This window comes from Archocentrus centrarchus, chromosome 1 (assembly GCF_007364275.1).
Source record: "Archocentrus centrarchus isolate MPI-CPG fArcCen1 chromosome 1, fArcCen1, whole genome shotgun sequence".
NCBI lineage: Eukaryota > Metazoa > Chordata > Actinopteri > Cichliformes > Cichlidae > Archocentrus > Archocentrus centrarchus.
In genome coordinates this window covers 20,174,723-20,194,819 of record NC_044346.1, presented here as the reverse complement: position 1 = coordinate 20,194,819, position 20,097 = coordinate 20,174,723, and the positions used below count along the sequence as shown (strand labels likewise).

General features: G+C 42.1%; 1 protein-coding gene and 1 long non-coding RNA gene across 2 annotated transcripts in view; one reads left to right on the top strand and one right to left on the bottom strand.

Moving 5' to 3' along the window:
- The window catches only part of LOC115778829 (trichohyalin), a 39,008-nt gene extending 19,125 nt beyond the window's left edge, over positions 1–19,883 (top strand). The window contains 6 exon segments of the mRNA XM_075074361.1: positions 147–277; positions 439–554; positions 5,797–6,153; positions 6,256–6,382; positions 13,697–14,094; positions 19,404–19,883. Of these exon segments, the coding sequence (XP_074930462.1) occupies positions 147–277; positions 439–554; positions 5,797–6,153; positions 6,256–6,382; positions 13,697–14,094; positions 19,404–19,476 (1,202 nt within the window). The 3' untranslated portion in view covers positions 19,477–19,883.
- On the bottom strand, positions 18,159–19,493 carry LOC115778900 (uncharacterized). Its single transcript, XR_004019878.1, has 3 exons — positions 19,414–19,493; positions 19,093–19,154; positions 18,159–18,905 (listed from the first exon to the last, which is right to left on the bottom strand). It is a non-coding gene; the product is annotated as an uncharacterized LOC115778900 (long non-coding RNA).
- Positions 19,884–20,097: the final 214 nt, after the last annotated feature.

Sequence of the window (20,097 nt, the reverse complement as noted above, 5' to 3'; positions counted from 1 at the left end):
AAATTCAACAGTGAAGTTGCTATTACCATGGATACACTTCACCATGGCAACAGCAGAAGGGTACCTGTAACAGTGGGGCCGATTGATTTTGTTTTCTGTATGTGGTTTTGTGTGTGTGTGTGTGTGTGTGTGTGTGTGTGTATCAGATAAGCAGCGTGCAGAGCTAACACAGCAGCACACAGAGTGGAGCAGACAGATGACCCAGAGACACATGCAGCAGATAGAAGACCTACAGGCTCAACTACAAGCACACACACAAATGATGGCTCTTCAACAGGTAATGCGCACAGCAATAAATCACTCCCATCGTGTGCACACAAACACACACCTCTCAGCCTCATTACCTGTGTTTCATTGCCTGTAACTCAAGCAAGTCAATTTCTGTTGTCTACTACTTTTTCCATTTTTTTTTGTGTGTGTGTATGTGTGTCTGTGTAGGACCTGAAGCAGCAGAACCAGTATCAGGTGTTTGAGCGACAGCTGGATGAGAGTCGCTGTGCCATGCTGGAGCTGCAGAGAGAAAACGCAGCACTGAAGAAGCAGTTAAAGGAACGGTAGGGACAGTAACACTGAGTCCGTCAGGCATTCACGCTTAATGAAAATACTAGAGATGACGACTGATTTAATAAAATAGTTTTCACATACCGTATTTTTCGGACTATAAGCCGCTACTTTTTTCCCACGTTTTGAACCATGCGGCTTATAGCCCGGTGCGGCGTTTCTGTGGATTTTTCTTTAACCACCAGGGGGCTCTTTAGCAGGATATGAATCATGGGACGTCAAAGTTGGAAATCAAAGAAGAAAGCGCCAACAAGTGCTAGCAGCAGGCACAAAAGAGATTTTTTTCAAACTCCCTCATCATGGAAACCACAAAAAGAACTTCCTATGATGCCGCTTTTAAGTTGAGGGCTATCGACCTGGCACTACAGGAGGGAAATAGAGCCGCTGCACGTAAGCTCGGCGTGAACGAATCAATGGTGAATTGACTTGTTATAACTCAAATTTGGGGTTGTCTGTCCCCCTCTGCTGAGTGCCGAGTAATTGTGGAAAACCGAGAGCGGCGGAGATACCAGCGGCTTATAGCCCGGTGCGGCTTATATATGTACGTTTCCAGTTTTTTCCAAAAAATTTGTAGGTGCGGCTTATAGTATGGTGCGCTCTATAGTCCGGAAAATACGGTAATTTCTTCTCAGAACAAATTGTTTGAGGGACTTGTTTTGCGTTCAGGGCAAAACAACTGACAACTTAAAAAGTAAATGCCACACTGGAAGCATCCATCCATCCATCCATCCATTCTCTTCCACTTATCCGGGGCCGGGTCGCGGGGGCAGGAGCCTAAGCAGAAAAGCCCAGACTTCCCTCTTCCGAGCCACCTCCTCCAGCTCATCCGGAGGGACCCCAAGTCATAAGAAGTCATGACTTAACATAGCGAACCAAGTCTAAACATGGCACTAAAAGCAAATCTCATGTGCTAACTGTAAATGGACTGGTTCTTATATTTTGCTTTTCTTCTCTACATGAGCACTCACATTCATACAAGCACTTTCTACATCTCAGTGCTTTCTGTCTAACATTCACACTCTGATGAATGCATCGGGTTCAGTATCTTGCCCAAGGATATTTGGGCATGCACACTGGAGCAGCCAGGGATCAAACCACCAACCTTCCGATTAGTAAATGACCTGCTGTATCTTCTGAGCCCCATTGTGTCAGTATCAGTTTGGATGTTGACCCAAATGCAGATAAAGAACCCAGCAAACATAACAAAAAGGAAGTGTTATTAAAAAAAAGTTGATTACTGCAGTCCAGTGTAAAATAATAGTCAAGGGGGAGAAATCCAAATGAGCACAGAGCAGGAAGCAGGTCGGACCTGAGGGCAAAGATGAGGAACACTGAAATGCAACAGGCAATGAGACAAGGATAAAGGGGCTACACACACACACACATGCGCACACACACACGCACACATGGCTGACTGAGGATAAGACAGCGGTTCGATCCAGACACAGGCGAAACTAATGAGGGCAGGCAGACAATAACAAAGGGTAACGACATAAAAGGGAGTAAAACCAAAACAAATTGCACGAGAAAACTAATGTTCAAAGTAAAACAGAAAATAGCTAAAAGACGACTAAAACCAAACATGATGACAGAGACAGGGGAACACAGGAGGCAGAGGAAGAAAATAACACCAAGAACGAGCAAACTTGGTGAGCTCGTGTATTTTTAACTGCGCTAGCTGTTTCCACCTTCTCACAGACTTTGTGTTAAATCAACCATCTCAACCGTAGCTTCATGTTTACCCATCATCTCATCTAGGCCTGAATTAAGTCGCAGGAAGTTTCCTAAACTTCTCCTTTGTGCTCTTAGCATAGACCAGGATGTTTTCCTGTTTAAAAAAGAAAGGGCTGAACGGTAACCGAACCCAAACCTGTGACTGTTGCTGTCGTTTTAATAAAAATAAAATCAGTGGTGGTTGGATACAGGAGGAGCAGGCAAAAGTCAAAGTCCACAAAGCAGGGATGGGGTGCTTGTTACTTGTATCCCTTGCAGATATTTAGAAATGCTGCTCCAGAGTGTGGTTCAGAACACCCACATCACTTGATCACGGCCAGTTGAGGTTTTGGTGTGCTTCACCCCAGTTTCCACAGGTGACTTACCTGCTGCTTCAAGGTTTGATTGACAGAGTGTAGAATAAATCTGATGATGCTGCAAACTCCCAGAAAACTTAAGAGTTCTCAGCACCAGCAACAAAAGACAGTTTGTGGGAACCCACAGTACCCACAGTGCAACTGCTGATGCCACTGCAGAAGTCAGAGGATATCTCACTGCTGAATTTGCTCCAAGGAGACATGATTGGTGGGAGCAATGTGTTGTTTAGCCACACCTCTCACCTGTATCTTGGCAAAACCTGCAACCTGCAACAGTGGTGCAACAAGGGTGCCAAGTGAATGGATTTTTTTCCAAGGGTGGGGAGGTAGGTTGTAAAAAAAGAAGAAAAAAAAAGATGGCAACTCAGCCCTAAAATAGCTGAAAACCTGAAAAAGCTGAAAATTTCTTGAATAAAAATCTTTACATATGACAGATGTAGATGTTGTCACTTTATTTTTTCTTATAGAATACAGTAGAATATATCTTTATTGTCACTGACACACACAAATTATGCAGTGCAACGAAATTTGGTTTGCAGCTCAGATGTTTAAAAGTAGTAAATATATATAAATAGCAACAAAAACTGCAAAATGATAACAAATAATCATGCAATAGTACAACAATAATATTCATCTTTTTATCCATAAGCATAATTAGCTACATTCACACTTAATTCCACTGTAGACGAAACATCTTCCACGGCACTTACTGAGCTACAAAGTAGGCAAATCCACAAGACCTGTGTGGTTATCACAAGAAGCACAGCAGCCTTTTTTCAGTATGTTTTATCTAAGGAATTGGTTTATGAAGCAACTTCAACAGCCTCACATATGCTAACACAACAGGGGCAAATTAATATTTGCTGAAACACTTCATTGCGGTCACAGCTTGCCGTCTTCAACAAAGTTTTTCTTGGTTTGTTGTGCGGGGATTTTTCCGAAACATGTGTTGATGACAATCATGCAGCTTTGTTTAGAATTGTGTGATACATTTCTGTGTCATTGCGTCACAAGTTGCAAGAGCAGTAGGTCTCACTGGGCAGAGGGGTGTCAGATTGTTTCAAAACCTCGATACAGTTCACAGCTGCTTCGAATGTTTTAGTGTCTCACTATGCCCATCTCCACCAGTGAAGTCACATACAAGGAACACTACAAAAGGCCTGAATAACCTGACCAGCGAGGAGTGAAAAGCAGGAGTATATAAGTATACTGAGGAGCCTAAGGACTAACAGGTAACAGGTATGGCAGGCTAAACACGGGTGGCACTAATGAATCACAAATGAGGAAAACTAACAGACAGGAAGTAAAACTGATTACAAAATAAAACAGGAAATTACTTAATAGAAGCAGAAATCCCTAACTTTACTGGTAGATGGGTCTCCAGTGACCTGATGGCTGTTAAGAGGCTAACACAGTTAGTTGGGGAGAAGGGAAGAAATCCCACTAAGAAAGACTGTGTGACTCACTTAGATAAAATGTTAAGTAGTAGTAATAATAGTGTCCTGAACCCTTATTTCATAGATAGAAAATTTCTATTTATGAAATGGTGTCAAACTCCTTTTAGTTTCTGGGCAGCATACAGCCGGTTTTAATCTTAAGTGGTCGGACCATTAAAAAGCTTTTGCCCAATAAGACCTCCAAATTTTTCCCTTTCCTTTTAGTGTGAATGCATTTTAAGTGCATTCAATGAACCATCAGTTTGTAAAAGTGATGATGAAAAGCTTGGAATGGCTTAAGAAAAATTAGTGCAATTTAAACACTACCCCTCATTTTTTCCCACAGTATTAAAAGAAAACCTGTCAGTGCAGCTTTGTGGGCTTAACTGATATCTAAGAAATGCATTAGAGAGAAGTGATGGCAGCTCATAATTTAACAAACAGAGGGTTTCAGTTATTTGACAAAAAAAAAAAAAAAGTCCTTTTTTTCTAAACTCTGATCAGGGAAATTCTGTGACCAGTACATATTTTAAGGAGCGTCCAGAGTGGAAACGATTCACTCATTGTGCATCACTCTGTAGCTGATGGTTGGTTGCCTAGGTAATCCTCTAATGCATCTACTACTCTGTCATATGTTAAAGTTGAGAAAAGTACCCGCCCATTTGTATCGCCAGTGGTTATTTCGTCCATTATTGCTGAAGTTACTGGATGTTACGCACTTTCTGTGGTCTGCTCACTAGTCACTTCCTGTGTAGGTGCCCCTTTACATTCCTTGGTTCTCTTCTTCTTCTTCTTCGTCTTCTTTTGGCTACTCCCTTTAGAGGCTGCTACAGCAGATCATATGCCTAACTCTCACTCTATCCCTAGCGTCCTCCTCTATTACACAATCCTCTGCTCGTCCTCCTTCACTACATCCATGAATTTTCTCTGTGGTCTTCCTCTTTTCCTCCTACCTGGGAGCTCTTTTGCTCGATATATCCACTGTCCATCCTCTGCACGTCTCCAAACTGCTCAACATGAGCTGCCCCTCTGATGTACTCATTTCAAAAACATTAGCATCTTCGGCTCGGCCTCCTGTCTTTCTGTCTGTGTCATCATAACCACAAACCCTACCATCCTTTTCACTCTTGCTGCTGTCCTCCTCCTTTACATTTTCCATATTTGCAAAATCATCCGGCGGTGTCGACCTTTTTTGGCAGCTCGGTTCTGTATATTTGACATTGCTGGTCTGAACAAACTTGGGAATTTGCTGCTCAAGGCACGTTATATGCACCCTAACCACTCAGGTAATACTCTGATGCGACACCGACATCGCACCATGAGTATCCGCTAATACCAATCTGATGCTGTCTCTTTCCTTGCTTTAACGGCTAAGCTGTGAATAATACATTTGCCTGGAAACACTTCATAGCTCCAGATAGCAGTTGTGAAACTAAGCTTGACAAAAGTATCCAAGCAACATCTGTTACTGGTGACACATTTGTCTTTCCAGCATGTCATTCAAATATATGTAAAAATACACAGAGGTATATTGTGTACTTTTTGCATAAATTTGTGGGGTTTTTGTTGTTTTGTTTTTTTTTAGCAACGTTTAAAGGGATTTAGCCATTTATAGAATCACTAATATCCAGTAGAGCAAAAGCAGTTACCTCTTATTTTGTGTTAAATAGTCATTTATTTCCACTTTTTCTCTGTTCTATTCTTCTTAGGTCAATGCAGAAGAATTCAGAGGCTGAGGAGAAAGAAGAGGAAAGTGCAGAAATAAGGAAGAAAAGAGACGCCCAGCTGGAGGAAGAAGCACAACGTCTGAAGGAGGAGGTGGAGAAGCTGAGGGTGGAAATGGAGAAACTCGAGGAGTCACAGAAGCACTGGGAGGAGAGAAAAGAGGACGACATAAAAGAGGAGGAGCTGGACGAGGAAAAGAGGAAGGAGCGGGAGGAGGAGAAGAGGCGAGAGGAGGTGGAGGAGATCAGGAGGGAGCACAAGAGGGAGATGCAGAGCTTGGTCTCCGAATACAGCAGCGCGCAGAGTCACCTGCAGGCGCGAATCGTGGCCTTGGAGAACGAGTGAGTAAAGGAGAGACGCGAGGCGATAAGGCAGACAGAGGCAGAGGGACTCTGGGTGAAAAATGTGCAGGTATGTGAGAAAGGTGTGTGTTTCTGTATATGATTTAACTGCAGGCTGCGAGAGCGGGAGGAGCGGTGCAGGAGGAGGGAGCCTCGATGTGACGACCTACAGCTGGGGAGACTCCAGGAGAGACTGACGGAGAGAGACCAGCTCATCAAACGATTAGTGGTGAGAGAGTATATGTTAGAGGATGTGTTAGCCATGTTTCACTGACATTACAGTTGTAGGTAGATGAACCTTTTTCACATGGTCATTTTACTTGGACCGCATCATACACTTTTTAATCTAAAACAGTAATTATACCTGATACAGTCACATATGAACTGGACTGGTTCTTATATACCACTTTTCTACTTGAGCACTAAAAGCACTTTTTTTATACCTAATTGCTTTCTATCTAACATTCCCACACCAGTGAATGCACTGGAGAGCATCTTGGGGTTCAGTATTGTGCCCAAGGTTAGTTTGTCATGCAGACTGGTGCAGGCAGGGATCAAACCACCAACCTTCCAGTTAGTAAGTGACTTGCTCTACCTCTTGAGCTACAGCCAGCCACCGTATGATATGTTGTTGTATTCAGGTCTTTCCAACAAACCCTGGTTTGTGCTTCTGGGACATTCTTGGCAAAAACTGTAAAAACATATATGAATATGCCTACCTCTGTGTTTGCATGGCTGTATGTGCTCAGTGCATCAATATATTCACATTCAGTTTTTCCAGACAGGTAGAGGAACACCCTGCGCACTGTCACACCCAATTTGGCATGAATCAGAGCTTCCATTATGAAATGATATAAGTTCAGGTGTAGCATCTGCCATTTGGTTTGGCTTTATTTTTGTTCACTTACTGGGTGTTCTACAATATTTATTCATTTAACCACTTTTTAGTAAAATGCCTTTATACAAGAATCTATTTCATTTACGAGAGAGTTTAGAGAATATGAAAAACATCGTCATGCATTGTTGAGATTCTTCCTTCTAACTTAAATAGTTAGAGGTGGAGAGATACATTTATTTCCGGGGTCATGAATGACTCCACGCAGCTTTCCGTTATCCTTGCCACACCAATGGGCCAATTCCTGTTAGGAAAGAAAGATGAAACTCCTGGTAAGAAACATTTTCACAATTAAAAAAATCACAACTGTAGTATAAAGAAAGGGAAGGGGTGGGGGTGAACAAAAAAACAAAAAAGAAACAAAAGCTGATACAAAAAAAATCCAAGACTGAAAACTAAAGCTCTACTGGCTTTCAAAAGAATCCAAAAATACAACAAAAGGAGCAGAAACTAAACGGAGCACAAACAGGAAACAGTAACCTGTGAGGATCACAGGAGAGAACCACGCGCTGGAAATAGACACACTGAAATACGACAAGGAGAAGTGGAGGACTAAGACACAGAGATCTAAATGAGTGATTACACACAGTGAAGCAGTCCAACGAGAATGAAGCAGACAAAAACAGGAAGTAAAACCAACAGAGGCACGGTGTAAGTGATGAGCAAAACAAAAAGAAACACCCAACAGTAAGCCTGTTATCTGTACCATAGAGCGCCATTGTTGCACTGGCTGATCCATTAAGATAAACTTGGACGGACACACACACACACACACACACACACACACACACACACACACACACACACACACACACACACACACACACACACACAAAATCTTGTCAAAATTACTCATTAGTGTAGCAAATATATATAAATACTTGGCTGAAAATAGTCCCCATTAGTTACCCTATTTACTCCTGTTTGAATGATGATTGCTAAAAACTACAGTGCTCATTAATTTTAGGAAATGAGAGTCTTTTTAAACAATAAAACTCCATAATTGTGACCTTTTTTTTCTTAATAGTGCTGACTGCCACAGATGGGCTGTGCAAATTGACTGGTCTGGGGCTTTTTAATGGATTTGCTAACAATATAACAAATAAAGAAATTTACCAGCATTATCTTTAAATGTTTGTATCGTCCCTTTAGATGACACTGTGCAAAGATAACTAAAATAAATATGTTTGTAAAGCATTACAATCAATACAACTGAGTATTAATACACTATATGGACAAATGTATTGTGCCACACGTCTTTATCTTTGAATTCAGGCACTTTCAGTCACGTTGCCACTGATGTATAAAATCAAGCACCTATGCATATGCAGTCTGCCTTTACAAAACAATGAATGAATGGGTGGTTCTAAAGAGCTCACCGAATTTGCGTGTGCTACAGTAATAGGATGTCACTGCTCCAACAGGTCGGTTTGTGAAATTTCTTCCCTCCTAGATATTCCATGATTTACACTAAGTGAAATTATTGCAACATGGAGCATTTAGGGACAACAGCAAGTCAGCCACAAAGTGGCAGGGTCACTGAGTGCTGAGGCGCATGGTGCCTAAAAGTCACCAATGCTCTGCTGATTCAATAAATGCAGAGCTCCAAATCTCCTCTGGCATTAATATCAGTACAAAAATAATTTCACTGTAATTACTGTAGGCTCTTTACCTTACAATATAAAGCACCCTGAGGCAACTGTTTGTTGTGATTTGGTACTATATAAATAAAATTGAATTGAATTGAAAAACTGTGGCCAGAGCTTCATGGCAGGGGTTTCCATGGCTGAGCAGCTCCTATAGGTGTAATGTGTAGGTGGCCCAGTCCTTTTATCCATATAGTGTACTACATAAAGTTATATTTTATAGTTATAATACACTACAATACACTGTATTGCCAAAAGTATTTGCTCGCCTGTCTTCACTCACAGATGAACTTGAGTGACATCCCATTCTTAATCCGTAGGGTTTAATATTATGTCACCAAAACCTCATCCATGTCTTTATGGACCTTGCTTTGTACACTGGTGCACAGCCATGTTGGAACAGGAAGGGGCCATCCCCAAACTGTTCCCACAAAGTTTAGAGCATGAAATTGTCCATAATGTCTTGGTATGCTGAAGCATTAAGAGTTCCAGTCAGACAAGTACTATTCTCCTGGCAACTGCCAAACCCAGATTCACTGAGCTCCTTCTTTCACAATGTTTGTAGAAGCAGTCTACATGCATAGGTGCTTGGTTTTATACACCTGTGGCCATGGAAGTGACTGGAACACCTGAATTCAATGATTTAGATGGATGAGTGAATATTTTTGGCAATATAAAGTATTTATAGTTATAAAAAGTTATATTTTGATAATGTTTGAACACTTTTGTACAGAGGTGGTTGCAGACTCTCTCCATCTCCCGATACTTGTATCTTCAGTACAGAAATATACCAAACACATAATAAACAATGTTAAAGCAAACCTGACAGTGTTACTTTTTCTTTCTCTAAATTTCTGTAGCTAGTGTAGAAATAATGTTATAGTAAATTTGGCCACAGTAATGGCATAGAGAAAGTCTGATATTGTGACTAGTTCAAATGTTTTTTGCTAAATTGCTCTGAAGGTGCCCCCAGTGGGCAAACAGGAATGATATCTGAGCTCGAGAGTTTAGTCTTGACCTTGGAAACAGTTTTCATTAGCAGATTGTGTTTGCTCAGGAGCCCTGAAACTGAAGCTGTTTAAAGTTTCCATTCATTTGGACACCTCTGTGCCCTGGTGGTGCATTGGAATTGTGTTAAATAGCTGCACAGACTCACTACCTTGACATATCCTTAGCATAATGCTGTCTTGTATTGATTTCTCTGAGGTTGTTTTGCTTTCCTCTGGGGACTGAGGGGGTCCACGGGCCCATATTACGCCCACGAGCGCTCTGACTGCAGCATCCCTGGTTTGATTTCCTTCAAGGGGTTTTGTTGCAAAAACTTTCTCCCTCTCTCCTCTATATCATCTCTATCCAGTAAAGATAAATCACCAGAAAAGGATCATCTTTATCTGTTTTGTCACATAAAGATGTTAAACACAGACTGATAATTCCAGCAAGCTAAAAATCAAAATCACCCAGTGTTTTGAGACTGAGCATTAAAATCTGGCTGCATAAACGAGCATTTTTCACAAATCATAAATATTTAAATGACTCAGACTAAACTCAGTGGAACGGTGCCTTCATTAATCATCGGTGGTCATACATGCGTAGGAGAAATCTACATTTTTTAGTGTCCTCTGATAGAGTGCTACGTCTACCATCTGTGTGGCGTGAGAGAGCTTGGCAAACATTTACGCCCTCCAGACACAACTCAAACCCCACAACAGCAACAAGAACAACAGCACCAATTGTGAATAAGGCCAGTGAAAGTCCTTCCTCATCCTCCTTCCCTCCAGGAAGAGAGGCATCAGCTGCAGCTCCACCCTCCCGTTGCCGGGGACAACAGTAGCCTCGGGCTCCGTGACAGCAAGTCCCGCCCCGGGAGCGTCACGCCAACCACGAGGGTGAGTTTGTGTGTCCGGCTCATGAGCATAAATGCGGTCATCAGAGCGGGCCTCCTTCCAGCCAGAAGGGCTCGCTGGGCCAAAGCGGGCTTCTGTTTCTGGGGCACGAAGCGGTAAAATGCACAAGTTCGCCCACTCGCCACGACACCAGTGTGTCGTAAAGATGCCCCCCCCCCAATGGAGTGATTCTATCATCACTCTGCTTTTACTTGCATGGCATATGGCAAGTGAAGATTCAGATGTGTGAAGACTTTATTAAGAACGATGTGGAAACTGATGGTTTATTATGCAGCACTTTTTCTTTTTTTTTTTTTAAAGTTTGGCATGTCAGCTCAAGTAATGCAAACGTAATGACATTGATTTTGAGGCGTTCATGTCTTTAACTAAAGCTTGTCAGCAGTGTGACTAACAATTTGAGGCTGCAGTAAAGTGCAGGATTCTACGTGCTTGGTGTCTGTTATGATATGTGGTTACGAACCATCTGGGATGGTACAATTTCAAAATACTAACGCGCATCATCACCTGCAGCTTGTTGGCAGTCGCGTATGATGGTTGCAGGCCACAGATTTTTTTTTGATTTATGTCCATGCTTTTGTTACGGTATGCTTCAGTAAAACTAGACTTTTCTGAGGAACTTACAGGATGTGTTTTCTTCTCCTGTGATGCCTGCACATGTAATACATCAAATAAAGCTGGTGATACTATGCTGCTTAGGTTTAAAACATTTCCCTTAACAGGTGATTTGATCAAACTTATTACTTAAAGAGAAGTAAAATGTGCATTTGCCTGGGGACTATTTTCAGCTGCTGATTAATACATATACATGCATAATACAGGACCATATGTGTCTGAAAATAAACTAAAGTGACCTTCATAATAAATAAAAATGTGTGGCTTACTAATTTAACTGATATCACTAAACTGACTAATGGGCACTTGCTTTGCAACATAAACTTAAGCTCTTTAAAGGGGACCTATTATGATTTTCTACATTGTCTGACCTATACAGTACTGTGCAAAAGTTACCCTCATTTCTTTATGTTTTGCTTCCAAGCAGCCAGAATTTCATTTAATTTGCTTTTCATTTCATTTTCCAGTCCTTGTACCTGACCATTTTCAGAGGAATGTTTCTTTTGTTTGTTAAACCACTTTACACTGAACTATGAATCATTCAACCATAAAAAGGTATGAAACTCAAAGGATGAACGAGTGTTGTGTCGACACATAACAGACAACTTAGCAAAGAACCAATTTTAAATTCTATTTTTAGGCTCTTTGTTACTGGCATCCTGTCATAAAAACATATAATTTGTTCCCATTTCTTCAGTTGAATGTATGAAAAAAATCCAAAGTTAACACAGTTTGACAGACATAAAATAATATTTTTGCACCAACAAGGTGATTCCCAAAGAGCTATTAGCCAATTGCTTAGCATATCTCAGCAGGGTGTGCAGTGTGTCTTTAAAAAAATTAAGGAAACTGGACAAGTGGAGGACAAACGAAGTGATAGGCCTAAAGTTCTGTGTACAGCAGATGAACAGTATCTGAAAGTCATGTCCATAGGAAATAGGAAAAAAAGACCTGACACAGGACCTGAGTGATGCATCTGGACCTTCAGCTGATCCATCTACTGTTCACTGAAGCCTCATCGGAAATGGTCTCAGTGGAAGGGTGGCTGTCAAGAAGCCATTATTACGGAAGGGAAACAGGGAGAAAAGGCTGACATTGCACAAGAATTGGACTAAAAATCTGTGGCAGCAGGTCTGATGGAGTGATGAATCCAAATTTGAAATTTTTGGTTCAAATGGTTCTCAATATATACAGAGAAGGTCAGGAGAGAGGTACAACATTGAGTGTCTACAGCCATCTGGGAAACATGGTGGAGGCTCTGTCATGGTTTGGATCTGCATTTCAGCCAGTGGTGTTGGAGATCTTGTCAAAATTGGCAGAATTATGAACACAGAAAAATACCATCAGATTTTGATCCACCATACAATCTGATTGATTGATTGAAAACAGCTTAATTTTTCCAGTATGGCAATGATCCCAAACACACTGTCAATTCAGTAAAAGCATACCTGGATAGAAAAAGACACAATGGAACACTATCAGTCATGGATTGGCCTCCTCAGAGCGTGGACCTCAACATTATTGAAGCAGTGTGGGATCATCTTGACAGAAAACAGAACAAAAGGCAGCAAACATCCGAAGAAGAGCTTTGAACGTCCTTCAAGAAGCCTGGAGAACTATTCCTGAAAACTACTTCAAGAAATGAGAAAAAAAGCTGCCTCAGAGAGTTCAGGCTGTGCTGAAGAATAAAGGTGGTCATAACATATATTGACATTCAAGCTTGTACAACTGTACAAACTCTGTTTTTGACATACACACTGTATTTCCATATATGTTTGCGCATGTTTCAATAAATCTTTGCACCTATTCCCCATTTTCCTAGCAGAACATAAAGAAATGATGGGCAGCTCAAGGCTTTTGCACAGTACTGTATATTATATCACAGTGCTGGATGGTGTAAACGGCCAAATTTAAGTAATCCCTGTGAGCCAGAAGCTCGTGCGTCAGAATGCTCTAAAAGCTCAGTTTCACTTTTTTCTCCTCTTGGATCTGCGTGGCAGCTCTGGCTGTGAGCACAGAAGCCTCAGCCACCTGCTGTTAAGATCTTTTGCTTTTCACTGGCAGCCAATCAGAAGAAAGTTGGTTGACCTTGAAGTGAGAGGAACTTCAACGGCTTGTTTCAGACAGAAGATTAACTGAGGCTCTGCACCAACATCCAGTAAAAGCTAAATAAGGACAATTTTGAACTGTCAGTCATGCAAAGCTGCTCTAGTAGAGTCCAAGAATAAAATACGTGGACCTGAATATGAGCGCAAAAGGTCTCCTTTAAACAGATATATCTGAAGGGAGATATCTTCTCTCTACAAAGAAGAGATATCTTTGCAGCTTTTCAAGCTTGTTGTCATGTTTGAGCAGGCTTTGGTTGCAGGCAGATGAACAGCGTGTGGAGACCAAAAGAGAGACTGAAATTGCACCATTAGTCACTGAATTATGCTGTTTTGTCAAAAGTCTCTTACCTGTGTGTGAATTTGGGTTTCTTTGGACAGAGGAAGCGCGTGGAGTCGCCTCCTCGCGTCACCAGCACCCCCAGCGCCGGCACTTACAGCAGGAGCATCCTTCTGCCGCACTCCTCCTCCTCGTCTTCCTCCTCCCCCTCCGTCCATCAGCACGCCTCTTCAACCCTCCCCCACCATTCCTCCTCCCACCCTCAGACCTCCCCCCACTACTCCACCTCCTCTCTTCCGCACAAGCACACCTCCCTCCCCCTCACCCAACATTCCTCCCCCTCCCTATCTCGATCTGCCAGATCCCGGACCTCCTGCGTCCCACCAACCCCAGCGCCGACAGCACCTCTCCCCGTCTGCCCCTCACCTCAGACCGGCATCCGATACGTGTCCCCCTCCTGCCTGGAGCCACATGCACACCTGCAGGCCCACTCAATCAGGTATGAAAGTTGTAACATCTTTGGCTTTGTTTTTATTTCAACTTTAAAAGGCTGATGATTCAGCAAGTTGACTTCTTCAGGATAAGATACCAAAATCACCTTAAATCAAGAAAAAGGCAAATTTAATTTAAGGCTTACTGGGGTTATCGGACTTTTAACAAGTTACATTAACAACATTTTAATTTCATATAAATATATGATAAAACCAGCATGAGCAATACAACAATAACTCTTAGTGATGACATTAATTAAACTGATACAACAAGGACTCTGATCGCTGGCATAAAATGGATGTTGGGATTAATCAGCTGTCAGTCTGTGTTAATCTCAAGTTCAGTTCAAGATGAGCCAGCTGTAGCGGTCTGCTGCAGATCTCTTGGTGGAAACCTGCAGCGCGAACAATTGTCATCTTCCATGACAGCGTGGCTGGTGGTGTTTTCACAATTTTGAGTCTGTATGTGTGTCCTGGTGGCAAAATGTTGTCCAGCTGTGGCAAGAACTACCACAAAGGGAACTTTAAGTGATTTAAAAAAAAATAAAAATCCCTCCACAACATTATCATTAGTGAATAACATCGATCATCCTGTTACAGAGTTCCACATTCTACTCCGAATCCTTCACATTCATGTGGCTGTTACTTTGACTGCCACTATGGATTCAAACCCAGACCTTCTAGCTGTGAGGCAACGGTACTAACCACCACACTACCTTGCTGTCCTAATGTGGATCGATTTAAAAAAAGGAAACAGTTTTTTTTAACCCTTCATTTTTGTTCAGTAAGACATGAAATCTTCAGGACAGTGTTTACTGAGGTCATGGATCAGAACAGATGCTGTCACAAAACATTACAGGCATGCAGCTGAGATTAAAATAAAGGCGAACATCTTACCATACCATACCATCTTTATTTATAAAGCACTTTAAAACAACCACAGCTGACACAAAGTGCTGTACATTAAAACACAAATAAAAAACAATTTAATAACTCTTTCAGGTTAAAAAAAAAAAAAAAAAACTGTTTAAAACTAGATCCCGCTGGAGTTAAAAGCCAAGGAAAAAAGATGGGTTTTAAGACGAACTTTAAAAGTGGACAGTGAAGGGGCCGCTCTAACCTGCAAAGGCAAGTCATTCCATAACTTAGGACCAACAACAGAGAAAGCCCTGTCCCCTCTGAGCTTCCTTCTTGATCTTGGTACCTCCAAGAGCAGCTGGTCTGCTGACCTGAGAGACCGGCAAGGTATGTAGGGGTGAAGAAGCTCAGAGAGGTAAGGCGGGGCAAGATTGTGCAAAGATTTAAAAACAAACATAAGAATCTTAAAATGAATCCTAAAATGTACAGGCAACCAGTGAAGTGAGGCCAGGACAGAGGTCATGTGCTCTCTCTTTTGAGTTCCCATCAAAAGTCGTGCAGCAGCATTTTGAACCAGCTGCAGACGTGAGAGTAGCGACTGACTGACTCCAAAATAAAGTGAATTACAGTAATCCAGTCGAGATAAAATAAAAGCATGGATCACTGTTTCAAAATGCTGCCTAGATAGAAATGCTTTTACTGATGCCAATTGCTTCAAATGATAAAAACTGGACTTAACCACAGCTCTGATTTGGCTGTCCAATTTAAAATCACTGTCCACCTTAAAACCAAGATCAGTAATAATGGGTTTAAAATATACCTCCAAGGGTCCCAGGTCAACAGAGGAGGACTCACAGGAGCCACTGGGTCCAAACACCATTACCTCTGTTTTCTTTTCATTAAAATTTAAAAAGTTCAAGGCCAACCAAGCTTTAATATCACCTAGACATGCCAGGAGATGTTTTATGGAATGGATATCCTTCTTCTTCAAGGGCAAATAAATTTGACAATCGTCAGCATAACAATGAAATGAGATTCCATGTTTTCTGAGGATAGAACCCAGAGGCAGTAAATACAGTGAGAAAAGAAGTGGGCCCAGAATTGAGCCCTGCGGTACACCACATGGCAGAGAAGCAGCAGATGATTCAGCATCAAGAATGCTCACAGAAAAAGTTCTCTCTGCCAGGTAAGAACTGAACCATTTAAGAACAGTGCCACCAATGCCTACTAAGTGGTGTAAACGAGATATTAAAATGTTGTGATCTACTGTATCAAAGGCAGCAGTTAGGTCAAGTAAAACCAGAACAACATGGTTCCCAGAATCACATGCAAGAAGGATGTCGTTAAAAACCCTTAATAAAGCAGATTCTGTGCTATGAAGGGTTTTAAAACCTGACTGAAAAACCTCCAGGGTGCTATTCTCATCTAAAAACTGTTTCAGCTGACAGTACACAATTTTTTCTAAAACCTTAGAAAGAAAAGGCAGCTTGGAAATAGGCCGATAATTAGCCAGCACAGCAGGATCAAGACCAGGTTTCTTAAGCAGTGGCTGGACTACTGCATGTTTAAAAATAGCAGGGACCACACCTGAGGACAGACTGCTATTTATAATGGTAAGAACAGGCTGCCCTATACTAGATAAAATTTCTTTAAAAAATCGTGGAGGGACAGGATCACGGGGGGAACCTGATGGCTTAATATGGCCGACCACATCCTCTAAAAGTGAGAGAGTCACAGACTCAAACTGAGTGAAAACAGCAGAGCAAGGGACTGAAACAGAGGGGTCAGAACCAGGAGCTGTGATAAGAGCCCTGGTACTAGCAACCTTTTCAATAAAAAAACGCAGAAAATTATTGCACGTATCAGGAGAAGCTTCCAAACAGGCATTCTGTGGAGCATCAAGCACAGAGTTAATAGTGTTAAACAAAAGACGTGGGTTATGGCTGTTGGAGGAAATAATTTTTGCAAAGTATTCCCTTTTTGCCTCTTTAACCGTGCTCTGGTAGTGACGCCAGCAGTCTTTTAAAATTTGAAGAGTCACCTGCAGTTTATCTTTTTTCCACCTTCGTTCAGCTCGGCGACATTCCCTCCTCACAGCACGAGTTCTGTCATTAAACCACGGCTCAGGTTTAGTCTTTGGCTGCCTGGTTTTTAATGGAGCCACCGAGTCCAGGATGGTTTGACAGGAAGAGTAGAACCAAGAAATAAGCTCTTCTGTATCAGAGGAGAGAAAGTCAAACGAACCACAGAGGTGAAAAAAAGCAGTAGAAAACTGAGCGGCAGTGGACGGGTTAATAACCCGACAGCGCCGAACAGGAGCGCGAGTTTTAACTGCAGTACGTGTCAAACTAGCAGTGAATAACACAGGCAGATGATCCGAGAATACAGAGGCACAGATTTCCAGGTTAGTCACAGGCAGACCGCAGGAAAGAACCAGGTCCAGTGTGTGTCCGTGCTCATGTGTAGGGCCGGGTACGGCCTGTACCAGGTTAAAAGAGTCAAGAAGGCTTAAAAAGTCCTTTACCAGTGGCTTATCAGGACAACACACATGTATATTAAAATCTCCAACAATAAGAACATATTCATAATTAGGTATAATCCCTGCTAGAAAATCAGAGAAGTCATTTATGAAGTTTTTGTTGTATTTGGGGGGCCGGTAAACCACAGCGCAGAAAACCGGGTTAATGTGCCTCATCTCAAACGAGGTAAACTCAAAGCTGGAGAATGACGACTGTAGAAAGCACTGCTTACATTTGTAGTCCTGTTTGTGAACAGTCGCTGTGCCTCCGCCTCTCCCTGAAGCCCGCGGTGAGTTAAAATAACAACAATCCTCTGGTAAAAGCTCAGACAGAGCACTGGACTCGCCAACACTCAGCCACGTCTCAGTCACAAACAGAAGATCCAGGTTACGGGAACTAAAAAAGTCCCGAAGAATAAAAGTTTTATTCGCCAGCGACCTGGCATTTACCAGGCCAATCCTGACAGGAACTGGAGCATGGGCTCCAACAAGTCGGGAAACCCGGCACAGCGGTCTCAGGTTTCGGAGACATTGTCGGCGCATGTTGAGCCGGAGAGGGCATGGGCGGCGGGGCCGAAGGGCTTCAAAGCCGACAATGGGCACCAAACAGGCATCAACGGGATCCAGGAAACGCCGAGGCACACGAGATCCTAGAAACGCTCCATGCACCGATCGGGTAGAAGCAGAAAAGTGCGTCAGGTAAAATTTCAGCTTCACCAGCCGGCCGCTTCTTCTTCCGCGACGACGATGACGTCTCCGCCGGGAAGGCAGCGCAGGAACCCGCCACAGATGACTCGGAATCTCCGACAGAAACGGGGGCAAGGATTGCTGTCCACCAACACCAAATATCACCATGTCCTGGACCGAAGGTTGGAGGTCCAGTAGTGTTCGGCGATCATACACCAGCAGAGACTCAGTTCCATAAATGACATAGGTTAAAAACAATATAAACACAAACAAACATGAGAATGACAGACGATCTTGAAGATGGATATTATCCTACCTGTGAGTACTCGTTACTATGTGATCATGAAATAATCTATTAATGACTACTGAGTATTTATGAATATGAATGTCAACATTAAATGGAGTGGTACACATTATTAGGTACACCTTGCCAGTACTGGGTTGGATACCTTTTTGCCTTCAGAACAGTCTAATTCTTTGTGGCATAAATCCAACAAGGTGCTGGAAACATTCCTCAGGGATTTTGGTCCATACTGACACAGTTGCTGCAGATTTGTCAGCTGTGCATCCATGATGTTAATCTCCTGTTCCACCACATCCAAAAAACGTGCTCTATTGCATCGAGATCTGGTGACTGTGGCGACCGTTTGAGTACAGTGAGCTTATTGTGATGTTCAAGAAACCAGTTTGAGATGATTTGAGCTTTGTGACATGTTGAGTTATTCTGCTGGAATCAGCCATTAGAAGATGGGTACACTGTGATCATAAAGGGATGAACATGGTCACCAACAGTACTTGGACAGGCTGTGGCATTTAAACGATGCTCAGTTGGTACTGAGCTGCTGCCATGTGATTGGCTGATCATTTTCACATAGATTCATACAGCACTTTATTCTTTAAAAAAAACAAAACACCTCAATATGCTGGAGATTGAGCCACAAACCTGCCAGGTAGTACACAACCCACTCTGCCTCCTGAGCCACAGCTGTACCACAGGTATCATGGCTGTAATATATAGTAAATACCAGTAAGGTGACTGTTGCTTCTCATCCTAAAGAAGATATTCAGTAAATATCAGTCTTTATAAGATGAAATAATTGCATCTGAGTCAAGTGTCTGCTGCTTTCCTGTTCTCTCTTTTCTGCCTGTGATTGAATGCCTCAGTATAACATATGTTTTTATGTTCTTCATTTTATTTTTCTCAATTAGTTGTGATGTTAAAAACTATACCTGTCTGTGTCTTATGTTGTGCAGGGGCCCATACCTGGAACAGAGGGGGACAGAAGGGCTGAAGCAGGAGTGGTTCACCAAATACTTCTCCTTCTGAGCACAAACACATACAAGCACACAAACACACACACACACACACAACAGCTGCAGGTACATCTCATATCCACTTCATTGCTTCTTATACACATCCGTTTGCTTCCCACAGACTGAAACACACACAGACACACACAATCTTGAAAACAGACAACCACATCAACAGACATATGGGCTCATCACCAGCAAGGCCATTTCAAACATTGCCTCAAAGCTCAACCAAAAAGTGCTTCTCAAACACATGCCTGACCTCTTCTCAGACATTGGCCTGCCGGATCTTGTTTGTATAGTTTGGAATGTCTCCAAATTTTGTTTTTTTTTAAGGGACGTCTTCCTTTTTTTAATGCAACTGTTGCCCTAATCTCATCGTGTAACGATTCCAGGCAGGTGTTCATTTAAAAAAAAAAAAAATCAACTACCAAGTGTCTCTGAGTATGGAAGCATTCGACATATTCAATCAAGATCCACATCAAAATGGACACACACGACTCACCATACCAAAATGAAGCTTGTTTCAATGCAAAAATGTATAATAATCTTAATGATGAAATTGAATAAAATATTTTGTTTTTGTATGTGCTTTGTTTTTTTAAACTCATTCTTTGAGATTTTTAGCTCAGATGCT